The sequence below is a fragment of the Corythoichthys intestinalis genome, chromosome 3, assembly GCF_030265065.1.
Source record: "Corythoichthys intestinalis isolate RoL2023-P3 chromosome 3, ASM3026506v1, whole genome shotgun sequence".
Taxonomy (NCBI): Eukaryota; Metazoa; Chordata; class Actinopteri; order Syngnathiformes; family Syngnathidae; genus Corythoichthys; species Corythoichthys intestinalis.
In genome coordinates, this window is record NC_080397.1 from 46,350,736 (window position 1) to 46,369,639 (window position 18,904).

The following is an 18,904-nucleotide window of genomic DNA, read 5'->3' on the forward strand; positions in this document are numbered from 1 at the left end:
TTTTTTAATTCCGCGCCATGAAAATGAGTGACTTCCGACCACAGTCTGGATTTAGGAAGAAGGCGAATGTGACGTCAACGGACTAATCATCTTCACAATACAGCCATTCCTATCAGATGCAGAAGGATTGTGGATTCAGCTGATTTTGCGGATTAATTCGTTTATTTTTCACACCACGCCAGCACAATGTGCTGCAGGCTTTTGTTGCTGCACCAGGGAGAGGCGTGTGAACCTTTTTGGGTTTCAAAAAGATCCTGTTCACCGCGAAGAATGGGCAAAACAAGTCCGACAACCTTGGGACCATTGGGCGGACGAGGAAGTGAGTGAGCTACGTGTATTATATTATGTTAAATAGTGGGATCATGGCACACGTTTTAATAAGGAGGTGGCTTGCATTTCATTGGTTGCGGGTTTTCACACACCATGGTCGCTGGCCAATGAGCGCCTGTGCTCGGGCAGCCACGCGCTCTCGTCTGCGGTTCTTGATTGTGTAGAGACTTCGAAGGCCCTCATATGACTGCCGAGAGAGCACTATCCTCAGCTTGGGCTCGGGCAGCCACGCGCTCCGACGATGGCCAGTTTGTCCACCAAGAATGCGCCATTTTCGTCGTTCAACAACGAGCCGAAAATTGCTCACTGCCGGGGGCTGGCCGATCGTTGAAGGCTATCACCCCTGCCTGTGTGACTTGGGTCGGGGTAGTTTTGTGTGATTTTTGTTTTTGTTTTCGAAAGGCGAGAAAAAGACTTGGAAGAGCAGCTCAGTTCGGGTTAGCAAGTAGCATAGCTCTCACACTCCTCTTCTGTATATACTCTTTCCTCGTCTCCGAGTCCCTTCAGGGAAATGACAAGAGTCGACTAACTCCGGTGGCATGAATAGAGAGATAAAGACAATGATGACATTTTGCTGCTCTCTGCCGTATTTTCCTCGTTCTGAATCTTCCTCCTCCATTGGGCTGAATTCTAAATCAGTTGAAATCATTTCTCTGCCCACATCATCACCCAGATGGTGGCGCCAGAGCGCTATAATGACAGGAGTAGCTAAACGGCAGATTGAAAGACTCATTTCTCGTCATCTGCGCTTTGTTGTAGTATATAGTCGGATTGTCTCAAAATATGATTTTAATTCCCATAATAATGCTATTCAAGATTTTTTTTACAGTGTCATAGGCACTTTAAGAGGACGCATTAACCTAATGCTAACATGAATGCTTTTTATAACGCTACTAGATACAGTCACTGTGTGATAATCACTCAGCACAGACCTTAAAGGCTAAAGCAACATTGCATATTCTCTCTGGCTAAGATAAGAAAACTAATCTTACAGTGTGTGCAAGCCTGCATGGAGACTGGAGACGACAACCCGTTGAGTCGGGGTGGGGGGGCGCAGCACATCATATGAGTGACATAACCAGACACTGCCACTGATGCAGGCTAACTACACATTAAAATGTCACAAATTATGAACATGTGACAGAAACTATTGTGCATTTATGTCTCGTTATCGTCTCGTCATCGTCATGAAAAAAGTTTTCGTTGACGAAATATTTTTGGTGTCGTCATCGTTGACGAAAACAACACTGGATGTAATATTTTTATACTTCTCTCACTCTTTCTTTTTTTCCTGTGTAGGTGCGTCTCTGTAAAGTACCAACAATGTGCTCTTTGTAAACTCTGATTGCTCTTGAGGAAAGAAAAACAATGAACTTGATTCCAACTGAAGTGACAACTTGTAGATACTCATGGATGTTACTTCAAGCTCAAGACCGTCATGTGACCTTTTTACATTTTTTTTTTAGCATAAGTGATTATCTTGGGCTGCCCCTGTTGTATGTCAACAAAGAATATCAACTTTGTTACTGTGTATTCACAACTTATTTATTAAGCCATAGAATGTTTAACTGTATTTGTGCTTTTGTTTCGAAGTTATATGTACCTATATTTTGGATTTTTATATTTCTAAGTATTAACTGATCCTTTGCTTTTATTCTTGTGATTGTGGCTTTCATGCTACCAAAAATATCTTAATTTATATGTACTGTATGTATTTTTCGGCAGTGGTGTTTGGGTAGACATTGTACAATTCACTGATTTGTATCAGATATTTAGTCTCGAAATGTGCAGTGTAAAGTTTAAAAAGTGATTGCAAGTGCGAGTAGTTGTCAGACTGGTAACACACGTTAAACTGTCGAACTCTTTTCATTTCTTCTCCCTTGATCAAGATGAAAGTGTTGCATTTGTTACATAATACCTTCATTCCGACTATGCGCAAGAGGCGGAGTACAGACTGAATTGGTTGCCAGCTAAAATACAGCCAGACAATTTGGAGTATTCAATTACAGGTAGTCCCCGGTTTACGAACGAGTTCCGTTCCTGTGTTGGCGATGTAACCCAGATTTCCGCGTAAGTCTGAATTAACCTTTTAAATACCTCAAATCACCCTCTAAAAAAAAAAAAAAAAAAACTATCCAAAAACATGTATTATACGTCATTGTACTGTTCTCGCAAGACGTTGGAGCTAAGTTCTAGCTAGACAGCTACCTAAGCTCCGAAATAACGATGTCAGACGTCTGTGTGGTTTGCTGACTTTATTCAGCTGCTCATGACATCAACACTTGCAGAATGAAACTAAAATAAAATGAAATTAAATTAGTCTCATCTTCAATAACAGCAATTCAAATTTGAATTTACAAGTAGTTGCTGATACAACGATTAGCATGTATCAGTTAGCATTCGCACATCATCAAAAACAATCACATAAACTCGCCCCAAGTATTCGACCACAATTGAAAACACAATAAACAGTACAAAAGTGGTTATACCAGAGGGTGCGCTAGACTTTTTCGTTGTCTGTCATTTTGAGTGACAGTGTCATAAAAATCCGGTCATAATCTATTTTTACCCGTCACTTACATTTTTAAAATGATAATAATGACATATTCAATAGTATTTAGTTTTCATTCATTTTTAATTAATATTCTGGCCGAACAAGAGGCAAAAAGACAGCGGAGTGCACCAATCAGCGACGGGCAGACGTGCCGTTAGCAAAGCGACGAGGACAGGACGAGGGACTTGCGCGCGGAAGTAAACATACGAGGAGAACGGAGTTTATTCAACATGGCTAGCGCGAGACAGACTGTTGTCAATGACTCGTGTCGATGTGTTTTAGCTCATTTAAAACTGAATTTACTGCGGATTGGAACATATTCTCGGCTCTCCCGTTCACCACCCGTGTTGTTCTAGAGACGACTTTCGGCGCGCAAGAGTGACGTTGCTCGTGAAGAACACGTCACACAAATAAACATCTGATTTGTTGATTGATTTTGTACCTACTCGAGAGGCTGTGTCCCAGACTTTTCTCTCAGTGTTTGAAAAATACAGGGAGAACAGTCTGGCCATGCCAGGCAAACACTCAGTTGCCTTGACATTTTTCCGAGTAAGGCCAACGACGTCATGCATCAAGAGAGACAATAGCTAATTAATATGCTCACTCGCCACCCTGTGGTGTGAATTGCAACCTGTCAAAATGACAGATGGACTTCAGTTTTTTCCGTCACCGTTTAAAAAAACCGGTCAACGACGGAAAATATTCGGTTAACGCGACCCCTGGGTTATACACAGCCGTCGCCTCTGGATACTTCACAAGCAACAAATGTGTACGCAGGCTGTCAGCTCTGTCACTCGGCTGCTCTGTTTGTGCGTGTGTGTGGTGGGCGTGTTTGTATATGCGCTCGCTTCCTATTCTACGCTTCCTGCATGCATCACAAAACAAAAGTCAACATTAAAAAAATTTAAAAAAAAACGGCGAGACTCAGGCGTCGTAAAGTTGAAATCATGTAAATCGGGTCCGTTGTAACCTGGGGACTTCTTGTAATCTATTATCCGTGTTTAGGAAATGTCGGTGGAAACTGGAGAACACCCACATAGTCACGGGAGAATATGTATACTCCCCACAAGAAGGCTAGAGCCTTGAATTAAACCGTGGTCTCAGAACTGGGAGGCTACATGCTAACCGATCACCCACTATGCCATTAGGCCCGACTAGGCATGTGCCGTCAACCGGTTTCAAGGTATACCGTCCGTGGTATGAAAACGTCAAGGTTTCAAAACCGCAAAAAATTTCCGTCAAAGCGTCCCTAAGGTATAAGCTATTTTTTATGTAGCATAAATGCAGGGAGAAATCCCATGCTTGCAGCTTGCAGGCCCAGCCCTCCCCCATTGATTGTTGCTCAGTGGCAGTGAGTCAGCTGTGCAACATGATGACTGGAGGAGGTGAAACTCCTGAACTTTTTCCCCCCGTTGAAGAAAACGAAATCGCTGATATGGGAACATTTCGGCTACATAAAAGTAACAGACGGCCGCGGCTCAGAAGAGGAGGGCCAACCGAAATGTAAAACATGTTTGCGGAGGTCGGCTGCTGAGTAGGCAATAGCTCCAGTATGATTTCGCATTTATACAAAATTAAAGATTAGTAAACACGATCATAAATGTTTTCCACCAGCTACGACAGTTAACTCCAGTGTGTTTAGTGTGTCTAGCGGTGATAAACATGTTTTTTCTTTTCTTTTTTCTTAAATGATTCAATTATTTTTGATCTGATGATAATAATGTTAAGCTGTGGCTCACCTAAAGGACTGCATTCAGTTTAATTTTATTTAGATTTTTGTTTTAATTATTATTTTAACTTAACATTATACTTATGTTCCACTTTGCTAATATGTGTAATATTTTGGCATGAGATTATCATACTGTCAGAATCTCATACTGGCACATGCCTAGGCCCGACACATATGTAACAATTACTTATAATGTGATCAGAAAGTCATGGTAACCACGCATTCATTTCTAAATAAATTTGTTTTCCTGTTAAAAAGTGCTCCTAAAAGTACTTGAAGTGATGGAATTTTTAGGGCTGGGGGACTGTATACCAAGTGCTTTATTCACTCACTCTAGCTTTTACTCTTTTACATTATCCAAAGCTGTTCTTTTTAAAATGTTTCATATTTCAGGCTATATACGTATTGCTGTACAGCACATAAGTTTACTTCTGTTCCTTATGTCAAGTTGATAAAAGGTGAATCACTGTGTACCAAGTGTGAAGGATTTTGTTTTAGGGGCTGTGTGAGCATTAAAAAGGGGGAAAAAATCTTTGTACAAGGGTGGTTGCAAATAGTGTTGTCGTAGTAGCAGGATACAGCTCCTGAATGGGAATGTCCTTCAAACTTTTACTAGTGTGGGCGTTTATCTTTTTTTAGTTGCCAAAAACATCCTGTCCTGAACCTCACTCGGATCACCTACATGGTTTTACTAAAAATTTTCCTCATGTGCTCGTCATACAGTCCATTATGACATTACTAATACAAATCAGTTCTTGGAGGGTTGTGACCACTTCATAAATATACAAGTTTCACACAGGAATATTTTTTGTAAATACATTGTAGAGTTGTGTTGTTGATGTGCATGTCACTAAAGATTTGCTGTGATGAGTACAAATAAAAAGGCAGCTGGAAAGAATTTGCTTTGATGCTTTCAATTGGCACAAGAGTTTACAATTAACTGTACTTAAGGGGAAGTTTGGAACCATTTATTAACCATCAGTTAATTACATCTGTAAAAGAACACAAGTACATTTTTATAAGTAAGACTTGTCAGGCTGGTGTGATTGAGGGTGTGGTTTACAATGCAACGGCTTCATATACTGTGGTAAATAGGAATACCAGTTCTTCCTTGCCCTCCTGAAACGGACAACTAAAACATTTTTTCATTGGTTTCATTAAACTGGTGGTTTTGTTTGTTTGTTTGTTTGTTTTTTTGCTGCAAACAATTCTAATTTAAGACCTCATTGCAAAAACTTTAAATCTGGAAGTATTTTACGCAGTGTACAATGAGTATATAATGAGAATTTCACCCATCGAATGGAATTTCTCACATTTCTGCATAAAATCACCATCGAATGTGATCTGAGCTTTGTCAAAATCACACAGATGAAAAAAGAGTCTGCTTTAACTTAAAACACCCAAACATTTATTGGTTTTCATACTTAAATGAGGATAGCATGCAAACAATGACACAAGGGGTAAAATATGTAAGTGAACCCTGTGCTTAAGGAGACTTAAAGAGCGATTGAAACCAATTTTTACCAAACAATTTAAGCCAGGTGTGTGCTCAATCACTGATGAGTGTTTTAAAGTTGCCCTGCCCACTATAAAACACACACCTGGTCAGAATTGCCTTGATGAGAAGCATTGTCTGATGTGCATCATTGCTTGGTCAAAAGAGCTGTCTGTACAAATCAACAATCCTTGTTCGCTGGTCTTCTAAGCTAGGAAAGGATACAAAACCATCTCTTAAAGTCTGGATGTTCATCAATCGACAGTCAGAGAAGTTGTCTACAAATGGAGAGAGTTTGGCACTGTTGCTTCTCTCCCAATGAGTGGCCGTCCACCAAAGATGACGCCAAGAGTTCAGCACAGAATACTCAGAGAGTTAAAAAAAAACAAAAAAAAACCCTAGAGTGTCTGCTAAAGACTTACAGAAATCATTGGCACAGTTCAATATCTATATGCACACATCAACTATATGAAAAACTATGGCCAAGAATGGTGTTCATGGGAGGACTCCACGGAGGAAGCCACTGCTGTCTAAAAAAAAAACATTGTGCTCGTTTAATGTTTGCAAAAAGGCACTTGGACACTCTGCAGACGTTTTGGCAAAATATTTTGTGGACTGATGAAACCAAAGTTGAATTGTTTGGGAGTAACACACAATGTCATGTGTGGAGGAAAAAAATTAACAGCTCACCAACATCAACACCTCATCCCCACCGTGAAGCATGGTGAGGGGAGCATCATGATTTGGGGCTGTTTTGCTTACTCAGGGCATGGACAACTTGCAATCATTAATAGAAGATTGAATTCAAAAGTTGATCCGGATGTTTTGCAGGAAAACCTGATGCTGTCTGTCAGACAGTTGAAGCTAAAAAGAGGATGGATGCTGCAACAAGATAATGATCTAAAACAACAGGAGTAAATCCACTTTATAATGGTTTCAGAAGAACAAAATACACGTTCTGGAGTGGCCAAGTCAAAGTCCAGACTTGAACCCCATTGCGATGCTGTGGCATGGCCTAAAGACAGCGATTCATGTCAGACATCCCAGGAATCTGACTGAACCACAGCAGTTTTGTAGAGAAGAATGGGCCAAAATTCGTCCTAATCAATCTTCCAAACTGGTCTGCAGCTATAGGAAGCGTCTGGTTAAAATTATTACTGCCAAAGGGGGGCCCACAAAATATTAAATGTGATGGTTGACTTACTTATTTTTCTCCCTTCTGTCATTGTTTGCATACGATCCTCATAAAAATGTGAAAACTTTGAAAAGCTACAAATGTTTGGGGGGTTTTAGTTAAATAACTGTTTTTTCATCTGTGTGATTTTGACAGATAGATCACATTTACTGGTGATTTTATGCAGAAATGTGAGAAATTCCAAAAGGTTCAGATACTTACCACTGTATGAAGTAAGCCAAACCATCTGTGAAAATACTGCACTCAAAATTATCAGCAGATAATCATTAAAAAGTCAATGATTTTTATTCAGTATGAATGTATTGCACAATTGTTATCCAGCATGTACATACATCATTGTGAGCTATGACGAGTCACAGAGACAATAAGGTCGATGAGCTGGTAAACTTGCATTGATTTCTTTACTTTTGACCATACATTTACATAAGAGAAAAAGCAAGTTTAGTTTATTTGAACTGACACTTGCATGGTAGCCAAGGGAACATTTTCAGTCTTTAAAATGTGCTTTCCCAGTTTTTACCAATACGCTGCCCGGTTCAGTTTGAAATTGCTACAATTGAAAAAGACAATCATTATTACATCAGCTAGTTCCGTTACATATATTGTTTTTATTTACAAATATTTTACTTTTATATAATGTATAATCTACATCACTAGCCACAACATTTGTTGCAATACAAGAATTGTATCAAAAATATGCCTTCACAAAGAGAATGATGACGGTACTTTTGATTGAAACTATTGGTAGTAGTTTGTAGTGTTGTAGAACTAGACTGCAAAAAAAAAAAAAAAAAAAAAAAAAAAAAAGAAATATACAAAACATTTACAACCTATCAGTAATAACTTTTTGTTGCAATATCAGATATTTTTGCAAAGGCAGTATTTTAATACAGCTCTTGTCGCTCTTGGTAAATTGTCCTAAAGGTTTTGGACGACAACCATAATAAATAACAAGCTCATTTCTTGTAAAGTGTTTCATGTTGCTTTATCCTGAAAACAAGTCTTTTCGCATAATATGGAAAAGTTGCAAATAAAATCCAGTCTATGTTTTTGTAGCATTTTTGGGTGCGGATGTCTTCAGAGGACCTCCATGTGCATGCTTATTCATTCTAGATTTTGCACACAAATAACTGCTTGACATGCAGGTACATGTGAATGTGTGCGAGCATGCATCGCCTTCACACATGGTGAGGCCCGAGGCGCAGGACTGAGAAAGCTCGACGGTGCTTGCGCAGGAGTAACCGGATCTTATCGTCGTCAGAATCCGGGTCGAGGGGCTTGTTGTACTCCTCATCCTCCACTTCGTTGTCCGAGGCCTCCCCGGGGTGCCCAGCCTGGGGCTGAGTGGAACTCGGCTCAGTCGCGCTCTTCTTCCTCCACTTTGTACGACGGTTTTGAAACCAAACCTAGAGAGAATACAGGATCCTGCTATATAAACACATTGCAACTCAAAAGTAAGCATTACATAATAGTATTGTTAGATACTTTGCTTAAGGCCTTGTAATAGTATACAGTGATCCCTCGTTTTTAGCGGTTAATGCCTACCAGACCCCCCGAAAAAAATGTTTGTGTGTGTTAAATGTATTTATTCAGAATCAGAATTGGAAAGAGATACATATAAGACATGTTTTTTCACTTTTTTTCCCCAAAGTATAATTAAAAAAACTTTAATGTATGGCAGAAAACACAGACAAGGCTTAAAAAAGCTGTTTCTGCACTTGCACCCTTTTTCTAAAATAAACTGCTTCATTTTAAGCCAAAAGAACTGTTGTGATTAATAGAACAATATGTCTATATGCTGGCATTGCAGTTCCATGGCATAATAAGCCCCCAAACTATATTTAATGTATCCGTTTTACCCTGGTGACCCCAGTTTACAGACACCGCGCAACTAATTTTTGTTTCAACCCAGCCATAAAAAGGTAATTATATTTATTATTCGAAATGTCTATCATTTTTAGCCTAGAATCATTAATTGATGTTTAATACAGTGGTACCTCGACATACGATCGCTTCGACACACGATCTTTTCGACATCTGTCGTAAAATTTGACTCGCCATTTGTTTCTACATCCATCAACATGCTCTAAATACGAAGATACGATTTTCTTGTGAGAGAAATCAACTTGTGCCTAGTGTGCCCGCAGCAAGTAAACTAAGTGAAAGTGAAACTAAAAGGGCTCACTCTATCAAGTCACGCGATGCGTTCAGGTACACCACGCAAGCAGATTCGCCACATTAGAACCCGGTCTGTTACATTGTTAGAGGTATTATTATTATTGCTATTATTATATTATTATTCTGATTTTTATTCATAATGTATATGTTTTCCTCTTTGTAAATGATATTTTCTGTAGTAACATCAATATTTATTGAGAATTTAGTATAGGTTTTCGGGCTGTGGAACGAATTAATGGAATTATAATGTATTCTTGAAAATCCTGCTCGACATACAACCATTTCGACTTACAAACAAGGTCCTGGAACGAATTAACTTTTTATGTAGAGGTACCACTGTATTTAGTTAAAAAAAAAATTTTATAAAATTATTCACTCGCATATTTTTAACTTTTAAACAAATTACGTCACAATGAAAAAAATAGTGTCTGTAAATAGGTCATGGATATCTACCTCATAACTGTCGCTTAATTGTATTTTTTTGTTTGTTTGTTTGTGTCGCATTTTCCCCGATATTTTAGGTGATAAAAAATCGGTTCAAACAAAGAAAAACTGGGAAAGAAAACATTTAAGAGGGTAAATATTTGGAAAAGAAAATCACCACTCTTTTATGTCTGCGATTTCTGCATTGCGACCATTGTTATATTACCGTGTTTCACCCATAAAATCCCTCAAAGGTACGGCTGTGGCCATTCACAGCTGTGTCTTGACACTCAGTGAGACATGCTACACAGAGTTTTTGATCAAAACAGCGCGAAGTATCGAGGGATCACTGTATTTAATATGACAAACATCTAAACGTTAATTGTAACTAAACACAAAATCTGAGCAGTGATGTCAAATTCACCTTAACTTGAGATTCAGTCATGCCCAGAGAATAAGCCAGTCTGGCCCGTTCAGGTCCGGCCAAGTACTTGGTTTGCTCAAAGGTCTTCTCCAAAGCAAATATCTGATGACCACTAAAGGTCGGCCTGGTGTGCTTCTTCCGGCCTGATATCTCGGCCAGGTGACCACCTGAAAACATCCACATTTTTTTGAACGAATAATTTGAGTGTTTGGGAAAACTTTTTGAGTTGAAAATAAATTACGTTACACACAAAAAAATGAACAAGTGTCTAAATTTAGGAACACAGTTCCATATATACTACACATAGCTCTCTATACGCCACACTGCTAATAGCGCTAGAGTAAATCATATCATATCATCGATTTATAGATCTTGTGTAACATCCTCGCTTTTGTCATGGGTGTCCCAGAGCTTATCTCAGTTAATTTTGGGCAAAACAAAGGGAAAACTTTGGCATGGTCATCAGCCAATTACACCTAAAGACAATTTAACAAATCAATTACTATTATTATTATTACAAATACTGTCAAATAACCTAATATGTATGTCTTTCTGGGAGCAAATAAGAATTTATCATAACACACACAAGCACTAGGTTTAACAAGTGCCACAGAGAGGCATCGATTTGCACAAGAACCTCAGAACTATGAGACAGATTTTCTAACAGCTCGTGCTGCTTTATTTTTATGTTATTTCACGTTATATTACATAATCCTGAATTATACAAAATGTAAAGTATATCGCTGTTGGGATACTGTCCCTGTATTTACCCTGCAACTGACTGAGGCGCCTTCTGACTGAAAACAGATGGGATAAACTTTAGCATCCCGCACACTGAACAGGAGAAACCATATTGAGACAGTAATAGCTACAATATATATGGCGGAAAACACAGACAAGGCGAAAAAAGCAGTTTCTGCTCTTGCACCCCTCTTTAAAATAAATAAATAAAATAAATTTTAAGCCTAAAGAACGGTTGTGTTTGATCGAACAATATGTCAATATGCTGCCATAGCAGATTAAAGGCGCATTAAGCCCCCAAACTATTTTTAATTTGTCCGTTTTACACTGGAGACCTCCGTTTACAGACGTCGCGCAACCGCTTTTGTTTCAACCCAGCCATAAAAACAAGGTAAGGAATTATATTTATTATTTGAAATGTCTATAAGTTTTAGCTTAAAATCATTAATTGATGTCTAATATTTATATTAAAATAACCCGACTTTATAAAATTATTCACTCGCATTTTTTAAACTTTTAAACAAATTACGTCACAATGAAAAGAATAGTGTCTGTAAATAGGTCACGGATATCAACCTCATAACTGTCGCTTAATTGTATTTTTTTATTTATTTATTTTTGTCGTACTTTCCCCGATAGTTTAGAGGATAAATAATCAATCCAAACAAAGAAAAATTGAAAAAAAAAAAATGTTTAAAATGGTAAATATTTGAAAAAGAAAATGTCTGCGTCTCCTTGATGTGTGCGATTTCTGCATTGTGACCCTTGTTATATTACCGTATTTCACCCATAAAATTCACAAAAAGTCCGGCTGTGGCCATTCACAGCTGTGTCGTGACACTCGGTGATACATGCTACATGGAGTTTTTGGATCGAAAAGAGGTAAGTACGTGATAATATCTCGATAAAATCATAGCGTCTTTAATTATGCTCTTTCATGCTCTCACCTCCAGTTAGGGCTTTGCTGTTTAAATGTTAATTTTTTTTTTATTTTTTTTTTAATACCCTCCTGTTCAAAATGTTTCTTCACCTAGAAAATTGAGATTTTAAGCTTTCCAATGATGTATCACACATGCATATTGGACAGTTTTGAAATTTGGCCAAATTGGGGATCTCAGAGCGGAACTTCAAGTCACCTGAGTGTTTTCCGCCATAGATATTTCTCTTCTTACCCGTTTTAAAGATTGGAAAGTGCATATTATACAGTTCTATCTATCTAAGATGTCTTTTTATTGTTAAATACAATGTATATCAAAACCAATAATTTTGGAAACATTCCTTGTATGTATGACATTATTATCTCATCCTATCAGCTAATGTCTGATGAAGTGTCCTCCGTGAATGGGATAACACTATAATAGCAATAAAAGGCAAGAAGAAGTTGCTACATGGCTACAAGTTGGACCAGTTTAACTGCAAAACTGAAATCTACACAAAATGAAACAAGATTCAAATCAAGATTATAATTATGGTTGAACACGTTTATTTCGAATACTTAATACATAGGTACCAATAATCGGTGACAATAATGAAAAAAAAGAAAAAACAAAATATGAGTATTCGAAAAGGAGTGAGAAGAAGTAAAAACTTATTTACTCCCACCCCTTGTCCTTAAGTCCTGACATATCAGTTCCATTCCTTACATTTAAATATATACATTCTTGTTTAACACATATACAATCTCACCATATAACCCTGCATATGACCTATACACAAATGTTGCAAAAGCCCAGAAAACATGAATAAATGAGAGCAATGTCCCATATCCCAATAACCACAACACCCTAGTTATTATCCATATTTCCATCATCCTTATATTTCTTGAAAATCATATCTTTATACAGTTTCTTAAATTGTCCAATATTTATACATTGTTTTAAATCCACATGAAATTTCTTCAGTAGTCTCACCCCACATACTGATATGCAAAAACTTTTCCTTGTCGTCCGAATTATGTTTTTGTCAACCAAGATAATTTTTTAGTGGGTAGTTTTGGTGTGAAACTTTTTTCCCTTTGTTATACCTTTTTAACTAAAACTGTAATTATTAATAGTTATGACTAAGTTAAAATTAATTATATATTAATTCACCCAGTAAAAGTAGAACAGGTATAGGAGTTTTTAATATTAATTAATTTAATCTAGTAATTATATTTTCTTTCAAAATGGCTGAAAATGTTGCTGTTGTTAAGATCATTTATGGTTACGTTGTTCTAGTGCTTGTTTTTTAAGGCCAATTCTTACAGTGTTATCCTAAATATGTCGTATGGACTCACTGTTAGCACACTGCTGCTTGCTTCCTCTCCAGTCGCATCCGCTCTCGGCCCAGCAGCTCATGGCGCGACCCTTCACGGGGCACTCGGCGCCAGTCTTGGTCAAACTGCTCAAAGTGGAGCCGTAGTCTCGGTTGTAATACATGGATGTGCTAGAAACGGGTGGGCCAAAGCCACTCACGGTTGAGTAGCCAGAGATTAGGGTGTTCCCCGTACCCGTGGAGCCCACACCCATCATGGATCGGCTGAGAATGTCACTGATGCCATGAGGTGTCCCTGGCGGCAGCTGGCCCGTGTTGAGTTTGTAGAAAGCGTTTGGCACCGAATACTGGCATACTGGCGCCTTGAGCTCGGCGGTAAACTGGTTAAGGCTGTTGTTGAACAGGAAAGTACTTTGGATGTTGGGATCCATGTGAAGCAAACTCCAGAAGATCCAGTCAGGATCTCCTTGGTGACCCAGCACACAAACAAGCAAGGTTTGATAGAAACTGTCTTTTATGAGGTCCAAATGCTGATAGAGGAGATCAACTGTTCTCTGTTGCCCTTCACCTCTCGGTTTCCATAATGAGCCTGGTCGTAGGTCCAAATGAGACACCGCTAACTGATGCAGCTCCCCTTACCTATCGTATATAAGCAGTATCTGGACATCTGGACCAGCACATTGATAAAGACAGGCCACATTAGAATGCAGCCTGAGATTGGTCATAGCCACTGGGCCTTGCCATTGGTTGCTTGGAAAGAGCCGAGCCTGTAATTGGACGGCTACAGATTGATGAGGTTTTGAACAGGTGGAGTGGGAACAAGTTGATTTTTCTTGATGGCCTGATGTGTTTGGCCAACGGTGGCGGGGGAGAAACATTTGAGCCTTGTTGTGCTTCTTTGGAAATGTGTTTTGCATCCAAATGCCTTTGTATAAGAAAATATTAGTGTCCTTCTGAGAACTGCTATTTTTTCTTTTAAACCCACCACAGTGATTATGTTTTCATTTCCGATTACCACAGAATTTATTTTTCCAGTCCAAGGTGCAGATCTAGTTAGATGGGGCTTTGCAAGACAAAGGTCCAGAAAGTAAAAGTCTTTTTTTAAAAATATATCCTATATTCAGCACGCTACCCAGTCTAAACTGTTTGACCGACACAGGGAATTTTTTTAATGACCCTCAAACGTGTCAGTGTTTTTTTTTTTTTTTTTTTTTTTTTTTTCAAAATGTATCTAGTCTTACCATTTTTGACCAGATCGTATAATTTACACATCAAAAATTCCAGCCAAAAACTTTGGGGTCCCCTAAAAATTTGCCAAAAACGCTCCCATTCATTTCCAATGGGATGCCTTTGACAGCCCTGTATGTCCAAATTTCCCATTCATTTTCAATGGCAGAAAAACCTGTGTGGTTGTCATTTTTGACCAAAAACTTACCATTACAGCCCATTGACATTCAACTGGTGCCCAAGGAAGTCGATACGATTGACAGCCATGCAACAGGACGTGTCCCCAAACTGTCCTCATATAAACAGGAAATAAACTGATATCAACATGAAATGTCCCTAAAATGTCCCCAAATAAATATGAAATGACCTAATATCAAAAGCACGTGTCCTCCAAATGTCCCCAAATCAACAGGAAGTGACCTAATATCAACAGGATGTGCCCCCGAAATGTCCCCAAATCAACTGGGCAAGTCTTAGATATGTATCTACCACAACAAAGCCCCATTGTAATTTCTCTAGAAATTGCAGTTTCTAGTTTGAAATGTGATATCCTAGAATGATACTACTGTAATAGTGTGTGGGGTTCTTTTTCCCAGTCCAAGGTGCAGATCTAGATAGATGGGGCTTTGCAAGGCAAAGGCCCAGATAGTAAAATTCCTTTTTGTTTTTTTGAATGGTGTTTCTTTGGCGCGCCGCACAGCCCAAACCGTTCGACCAACCATCACCGTTCGAATATCAAAATAACTGGAATTTTCGTGCGACGCAGGGAAATTTTTCGAAAGACCCCCCCACAAAATTTTCCGTTCACCTGTAAACGTGTTTTTTTTTCTTTTGAAAAGAAAAAAAATTTTTTCAAAATGTATCTAGTCCCACAATTTTTGACCAAATTGCATAATTTACACTTTAAAAATTCCACAGTGAGGGACATAAAAGTTGCATACAGAATTTACCAAAAGTTCACCGAAAAATTCACCAAAAATGGTCCCATTCATTTCCAATGGGATGCCTTTGACAGCCATGTACGTCCAAATTTCCCATTCATTTTCAATGGCAGAAAAACCTATGTGGTTGTCATTTTTTACCAAAGAGTTACCATTACAGTCCATTGACATTCAACTGGCGCCCAGGTAAGTCTATGCCATTGACAGTCATGCAACAGGCCATGTCCCCGAAATGTCCCCAAATAAAGGAAATGACCGGATATCAACATGACATATCCCTGAAATGTCCCCAAATGAAGAGGAAATGACCTAATATAAACATGAAGTGTCCCTGAAATGTCCCAAAATAAACAGAAAATTACTTAATATCACAGGATGTGTTGCTCAAATGTCCCCAAACCAACAGCAAGTGACCGGATATCAACAGGACATGTCCCCGAAATGTCCCCAAATAAAGGAAATGACCGCATATCAACATGACGTGTCCCTGAAATGACCCCGAATCAACAGGAAGTGACCCAATATCAACAGGACGTGTCCCCAAAATGTCCCCAAATCAACTGGGCGGGTCTTAGATCGGTATCTACCACATCAAAGCCCCATCGTAATTTCTCCAGAAATTGCAATTCCTAGTTTGAAATATGATAATCTTGAATGATACTAATAGTGTGTGGGGTTAGTGCTTTTTTGTTTATTTTTAAAAAAATAAATGATTGTGAATTTGTCACATTCTGCTGTTGGTCAGATTTTGTTTTGCTACAGAGCCGGCTGTGGGGGCGTTTCAGATGTCACAACTAGAGCTAATTCCGGCTAATCAACAGTAGTATATAAACACCGGCGATCCTAGAGAACGGTGCCGAGATATTAGCTTGCTAGTCGCCATTCGACATGTAGTACTTTCGAGCTGCTTTATATTTACTAGCTTGTTCGTCAGCTGTCTTTGTTATGTGATCCTAGGTATTTTTGCTGTCTCATTGGCTCTCTGCCCACCGCTTAGTTTCGCATTATTGATCCCCCGTCGACCTATTGTCACGGGCCCCTTTTGTCATTCGCTCTTTTCCGCTATTGCGTGTTTGTATTTAATAAATCCTTCACGCTTCCCCTCGGTTTTTGTCTGATCTTGGGTCCTATCTTGTTTTCCACATTCGCGGACCATAACAGAATTAGGTGTTAATTAGGTGTTTTATTAATATATTATATTACAACTACTGCATTTGTGCAGCATTTGCGAAGTCTCCATTTAGTTTTTCCTAATCTTTTATCAAAACGGATGTGTAAAATCCACCTGATGTAAGATTGTTGTTGTGCCATAAACCTTTATCAGCATTAAACTGTATGTGTAAGTGTGCCATTCAGAAAGGCATTGATAAAATGTGACTGAGTGACTCCTTAACTCTTCAAAACATGTTAAAGCATAAATAAATGGTTACATTTTTTGCATAAATGCATTACTTCACTTTGAAAAATACAATGTTTCTGACTTTCTGTAGTTTTGGCAAACAGAAGCTTTTATGTACAGTGGTATGAAAAAGTATCTGAACCTTTTGGAATTTCTCACATTTCTGCATAAAATCACCATCAAATGTGATCTGATCTTGTCAAAATCACACAGATGAAAATATAGTGTCTGCTTGAACTAAAACCACCTAAACATTTATAGGTTTTCATATTTTAATGAGGATAGCATGCAAACAATGACAGAAGGGGGGGAAATAAGTAAGTGAACTCTCTGCCTAAGGTGACTTAAAGAGCAATTGCAAACATTTTTTTTAGCAAACATTTTAAGTCCGGTGTGTATCCAATCACTGATGAGTGGTTTAAAGCTGCTCTGCCCACTAAAAACACCTGGTAAGAAATGTCTTAATGCGAAGCATTGTCTAATGTGCATCATGGCTCGGTCAAAGGAGCTGTCTGAAAACCTGCGATCAAGGACTGTTGATTTGTATAAAGCTGGGAAAGGATACAAAACCATCTCTAAAAGTCTGGATGTTCATCAATCGACAGGCAGAGAAGTTGTCTACAAATGGAGAGAGTTTGGCACTTTTGCTTCTCTCCCAAGGAGTGGCTGTTTACCAAAGATGACGCCAAGAGTTCAGCGCAGAATACTCAAAGAGGTAAAAAAAAACAAGCCGAGCGTGTCTGATAATGACTTACACGAATCACTGGCACAGTCCAGTATCTCTGTGCACACATCAACTATATGTAAAACTGCCAAGAGTGGTGTTTAAGGGAAGGACTCCACGGAGGAAGCCACTACTGTCTAAAAATAACATTGTTGTTCGCAAAAAGGCACTTGGACACTCCACAGAAATTTTGGCAAAATATTTTGTGGACTGATGAAGCCAAAAGTTGAATCGTTTGGGAGTAACACACAATGTCATGTGTGGAGGTAAAATGGAACAGCTCACCAACATTAACACCTCATCCCCACCATGAAGCAAGGTGGGGAGAGCATCAATTATTTGGGGCTGTTTTGCTGCCTCAGGGCCTGGACAACTTGCAATTATTAATGGAAGAATGAATTCAAAAGTTTATAAGGATGTTTTGCAGGAAAACCTGAGGCCGTCTGTCAGACAGTTGAAGCTAAAAAGATGATGGATGCTGCAACAAGACAATGATCCAAAACACAGAAGTAAATCAACTTCAGAAATATTAAATATGGTGGTTCACTTACTTATTTTCCCCTTCTGTCATTGTTTGCATACTATCCTCATTAAAATATGTAAACCTATAAATGTTTGGCTGGTTTTAGTTAAAGCAGACATGATTTTTTTCATCTGTGTGATTTTGAGAAAGATCAGATCACATTTGATGGTGATTATATGCAGAAATGTTAGAAATTCCAAAATGTTCAGATATTTTTTCATACCACTGTACGTGAATAATTTTGAAATGCATTCATCTGACTCAGCGGTAGGTTTGGGAAATCCCCTACATTGTTTTTTCCCTTTTCTTCCATGTCTGTGACCCAGTGCACCAAGCACGGCCTGCGAAAGTATGCTAGAATTAGTTTGGCTTACGTAGTAGAATTCAAGAAGAGCTCTGACCTCATTCACGTCTGAATGAATGAATGGATATCAAGTACAATTACAAGAACAGGAAAAAAAAATCCCATTTCACAAAATATTAACCATTTATATGTCACTCATTTAAATCTTTGGCTGCCACATTCACAGTCAGTACTCCCAAACATATTTTTGTATTTTAAGTACATTTTTCGTTCATTTTTCACACTACTTTCTATCGGCGACAAAACTTTTGTCTTGCCAAAATTGGACCTTTATGTCTTCATTAAATGATCAATCTTTTTTCAGTGAAACAAATATATTTTTGTACATACAACATCAGTACAGGCCAGAAGTTTGGACACATCTTCTAAATTGTGCGTTTTCTTTATTTTCATAACTATCTATA

At 38.4% G+C, this 18,904-nt stretch overlaps 2 protein-coding genes across 2 annotated transcripts in view; one reads left to right on the forward strand and one right to left on the reverse strand.

The window, feature by feature from the left end:
- Positions 1–5,511, forward strand: part of inpp5l (inositol polyphosphate-5-phosphatase L) — a 48,197-nt gene extending 42,686 nt beyond the window's left edge. Inside the window, exon 16 of the mRNA XM_057832024.1 lies at positions 1,630–5,511. The gene's annotated coding sequence lies outside the window, so the exon portion shown is untranslated. The remainder of the gene's footprint in view (positions 1–1,629) is intronic.
- Positions 5,512–8,089: 2,578 nt separating this feature from the next.
- nkx6.3 (NK6 homeobox 3) lies at positions 8,090–13,960 on the reverse strand. The gene is made up of 3 exons (XM_057832025.1): positions 13,345–13,960; positions 10,329–10,495; positions 8,090–8,709 (listed from the first exon to the last, which is right to left on the reverse strand). The coding sequence occupies exons 1-3, from the start codon at positions 13,751–13,753 to the stop codon at positions 8,482–8,484; spliced, it is 804 nt and encodes a 267-aa protein (XP_057688008.1). The 5' UTR covers positions 13,754–13,960; the 3' UTR covers positions 8,090–8,481.
- Between the last annotated feature and the right edge of the window lie 4,944 nt (positions 13,961–18,904).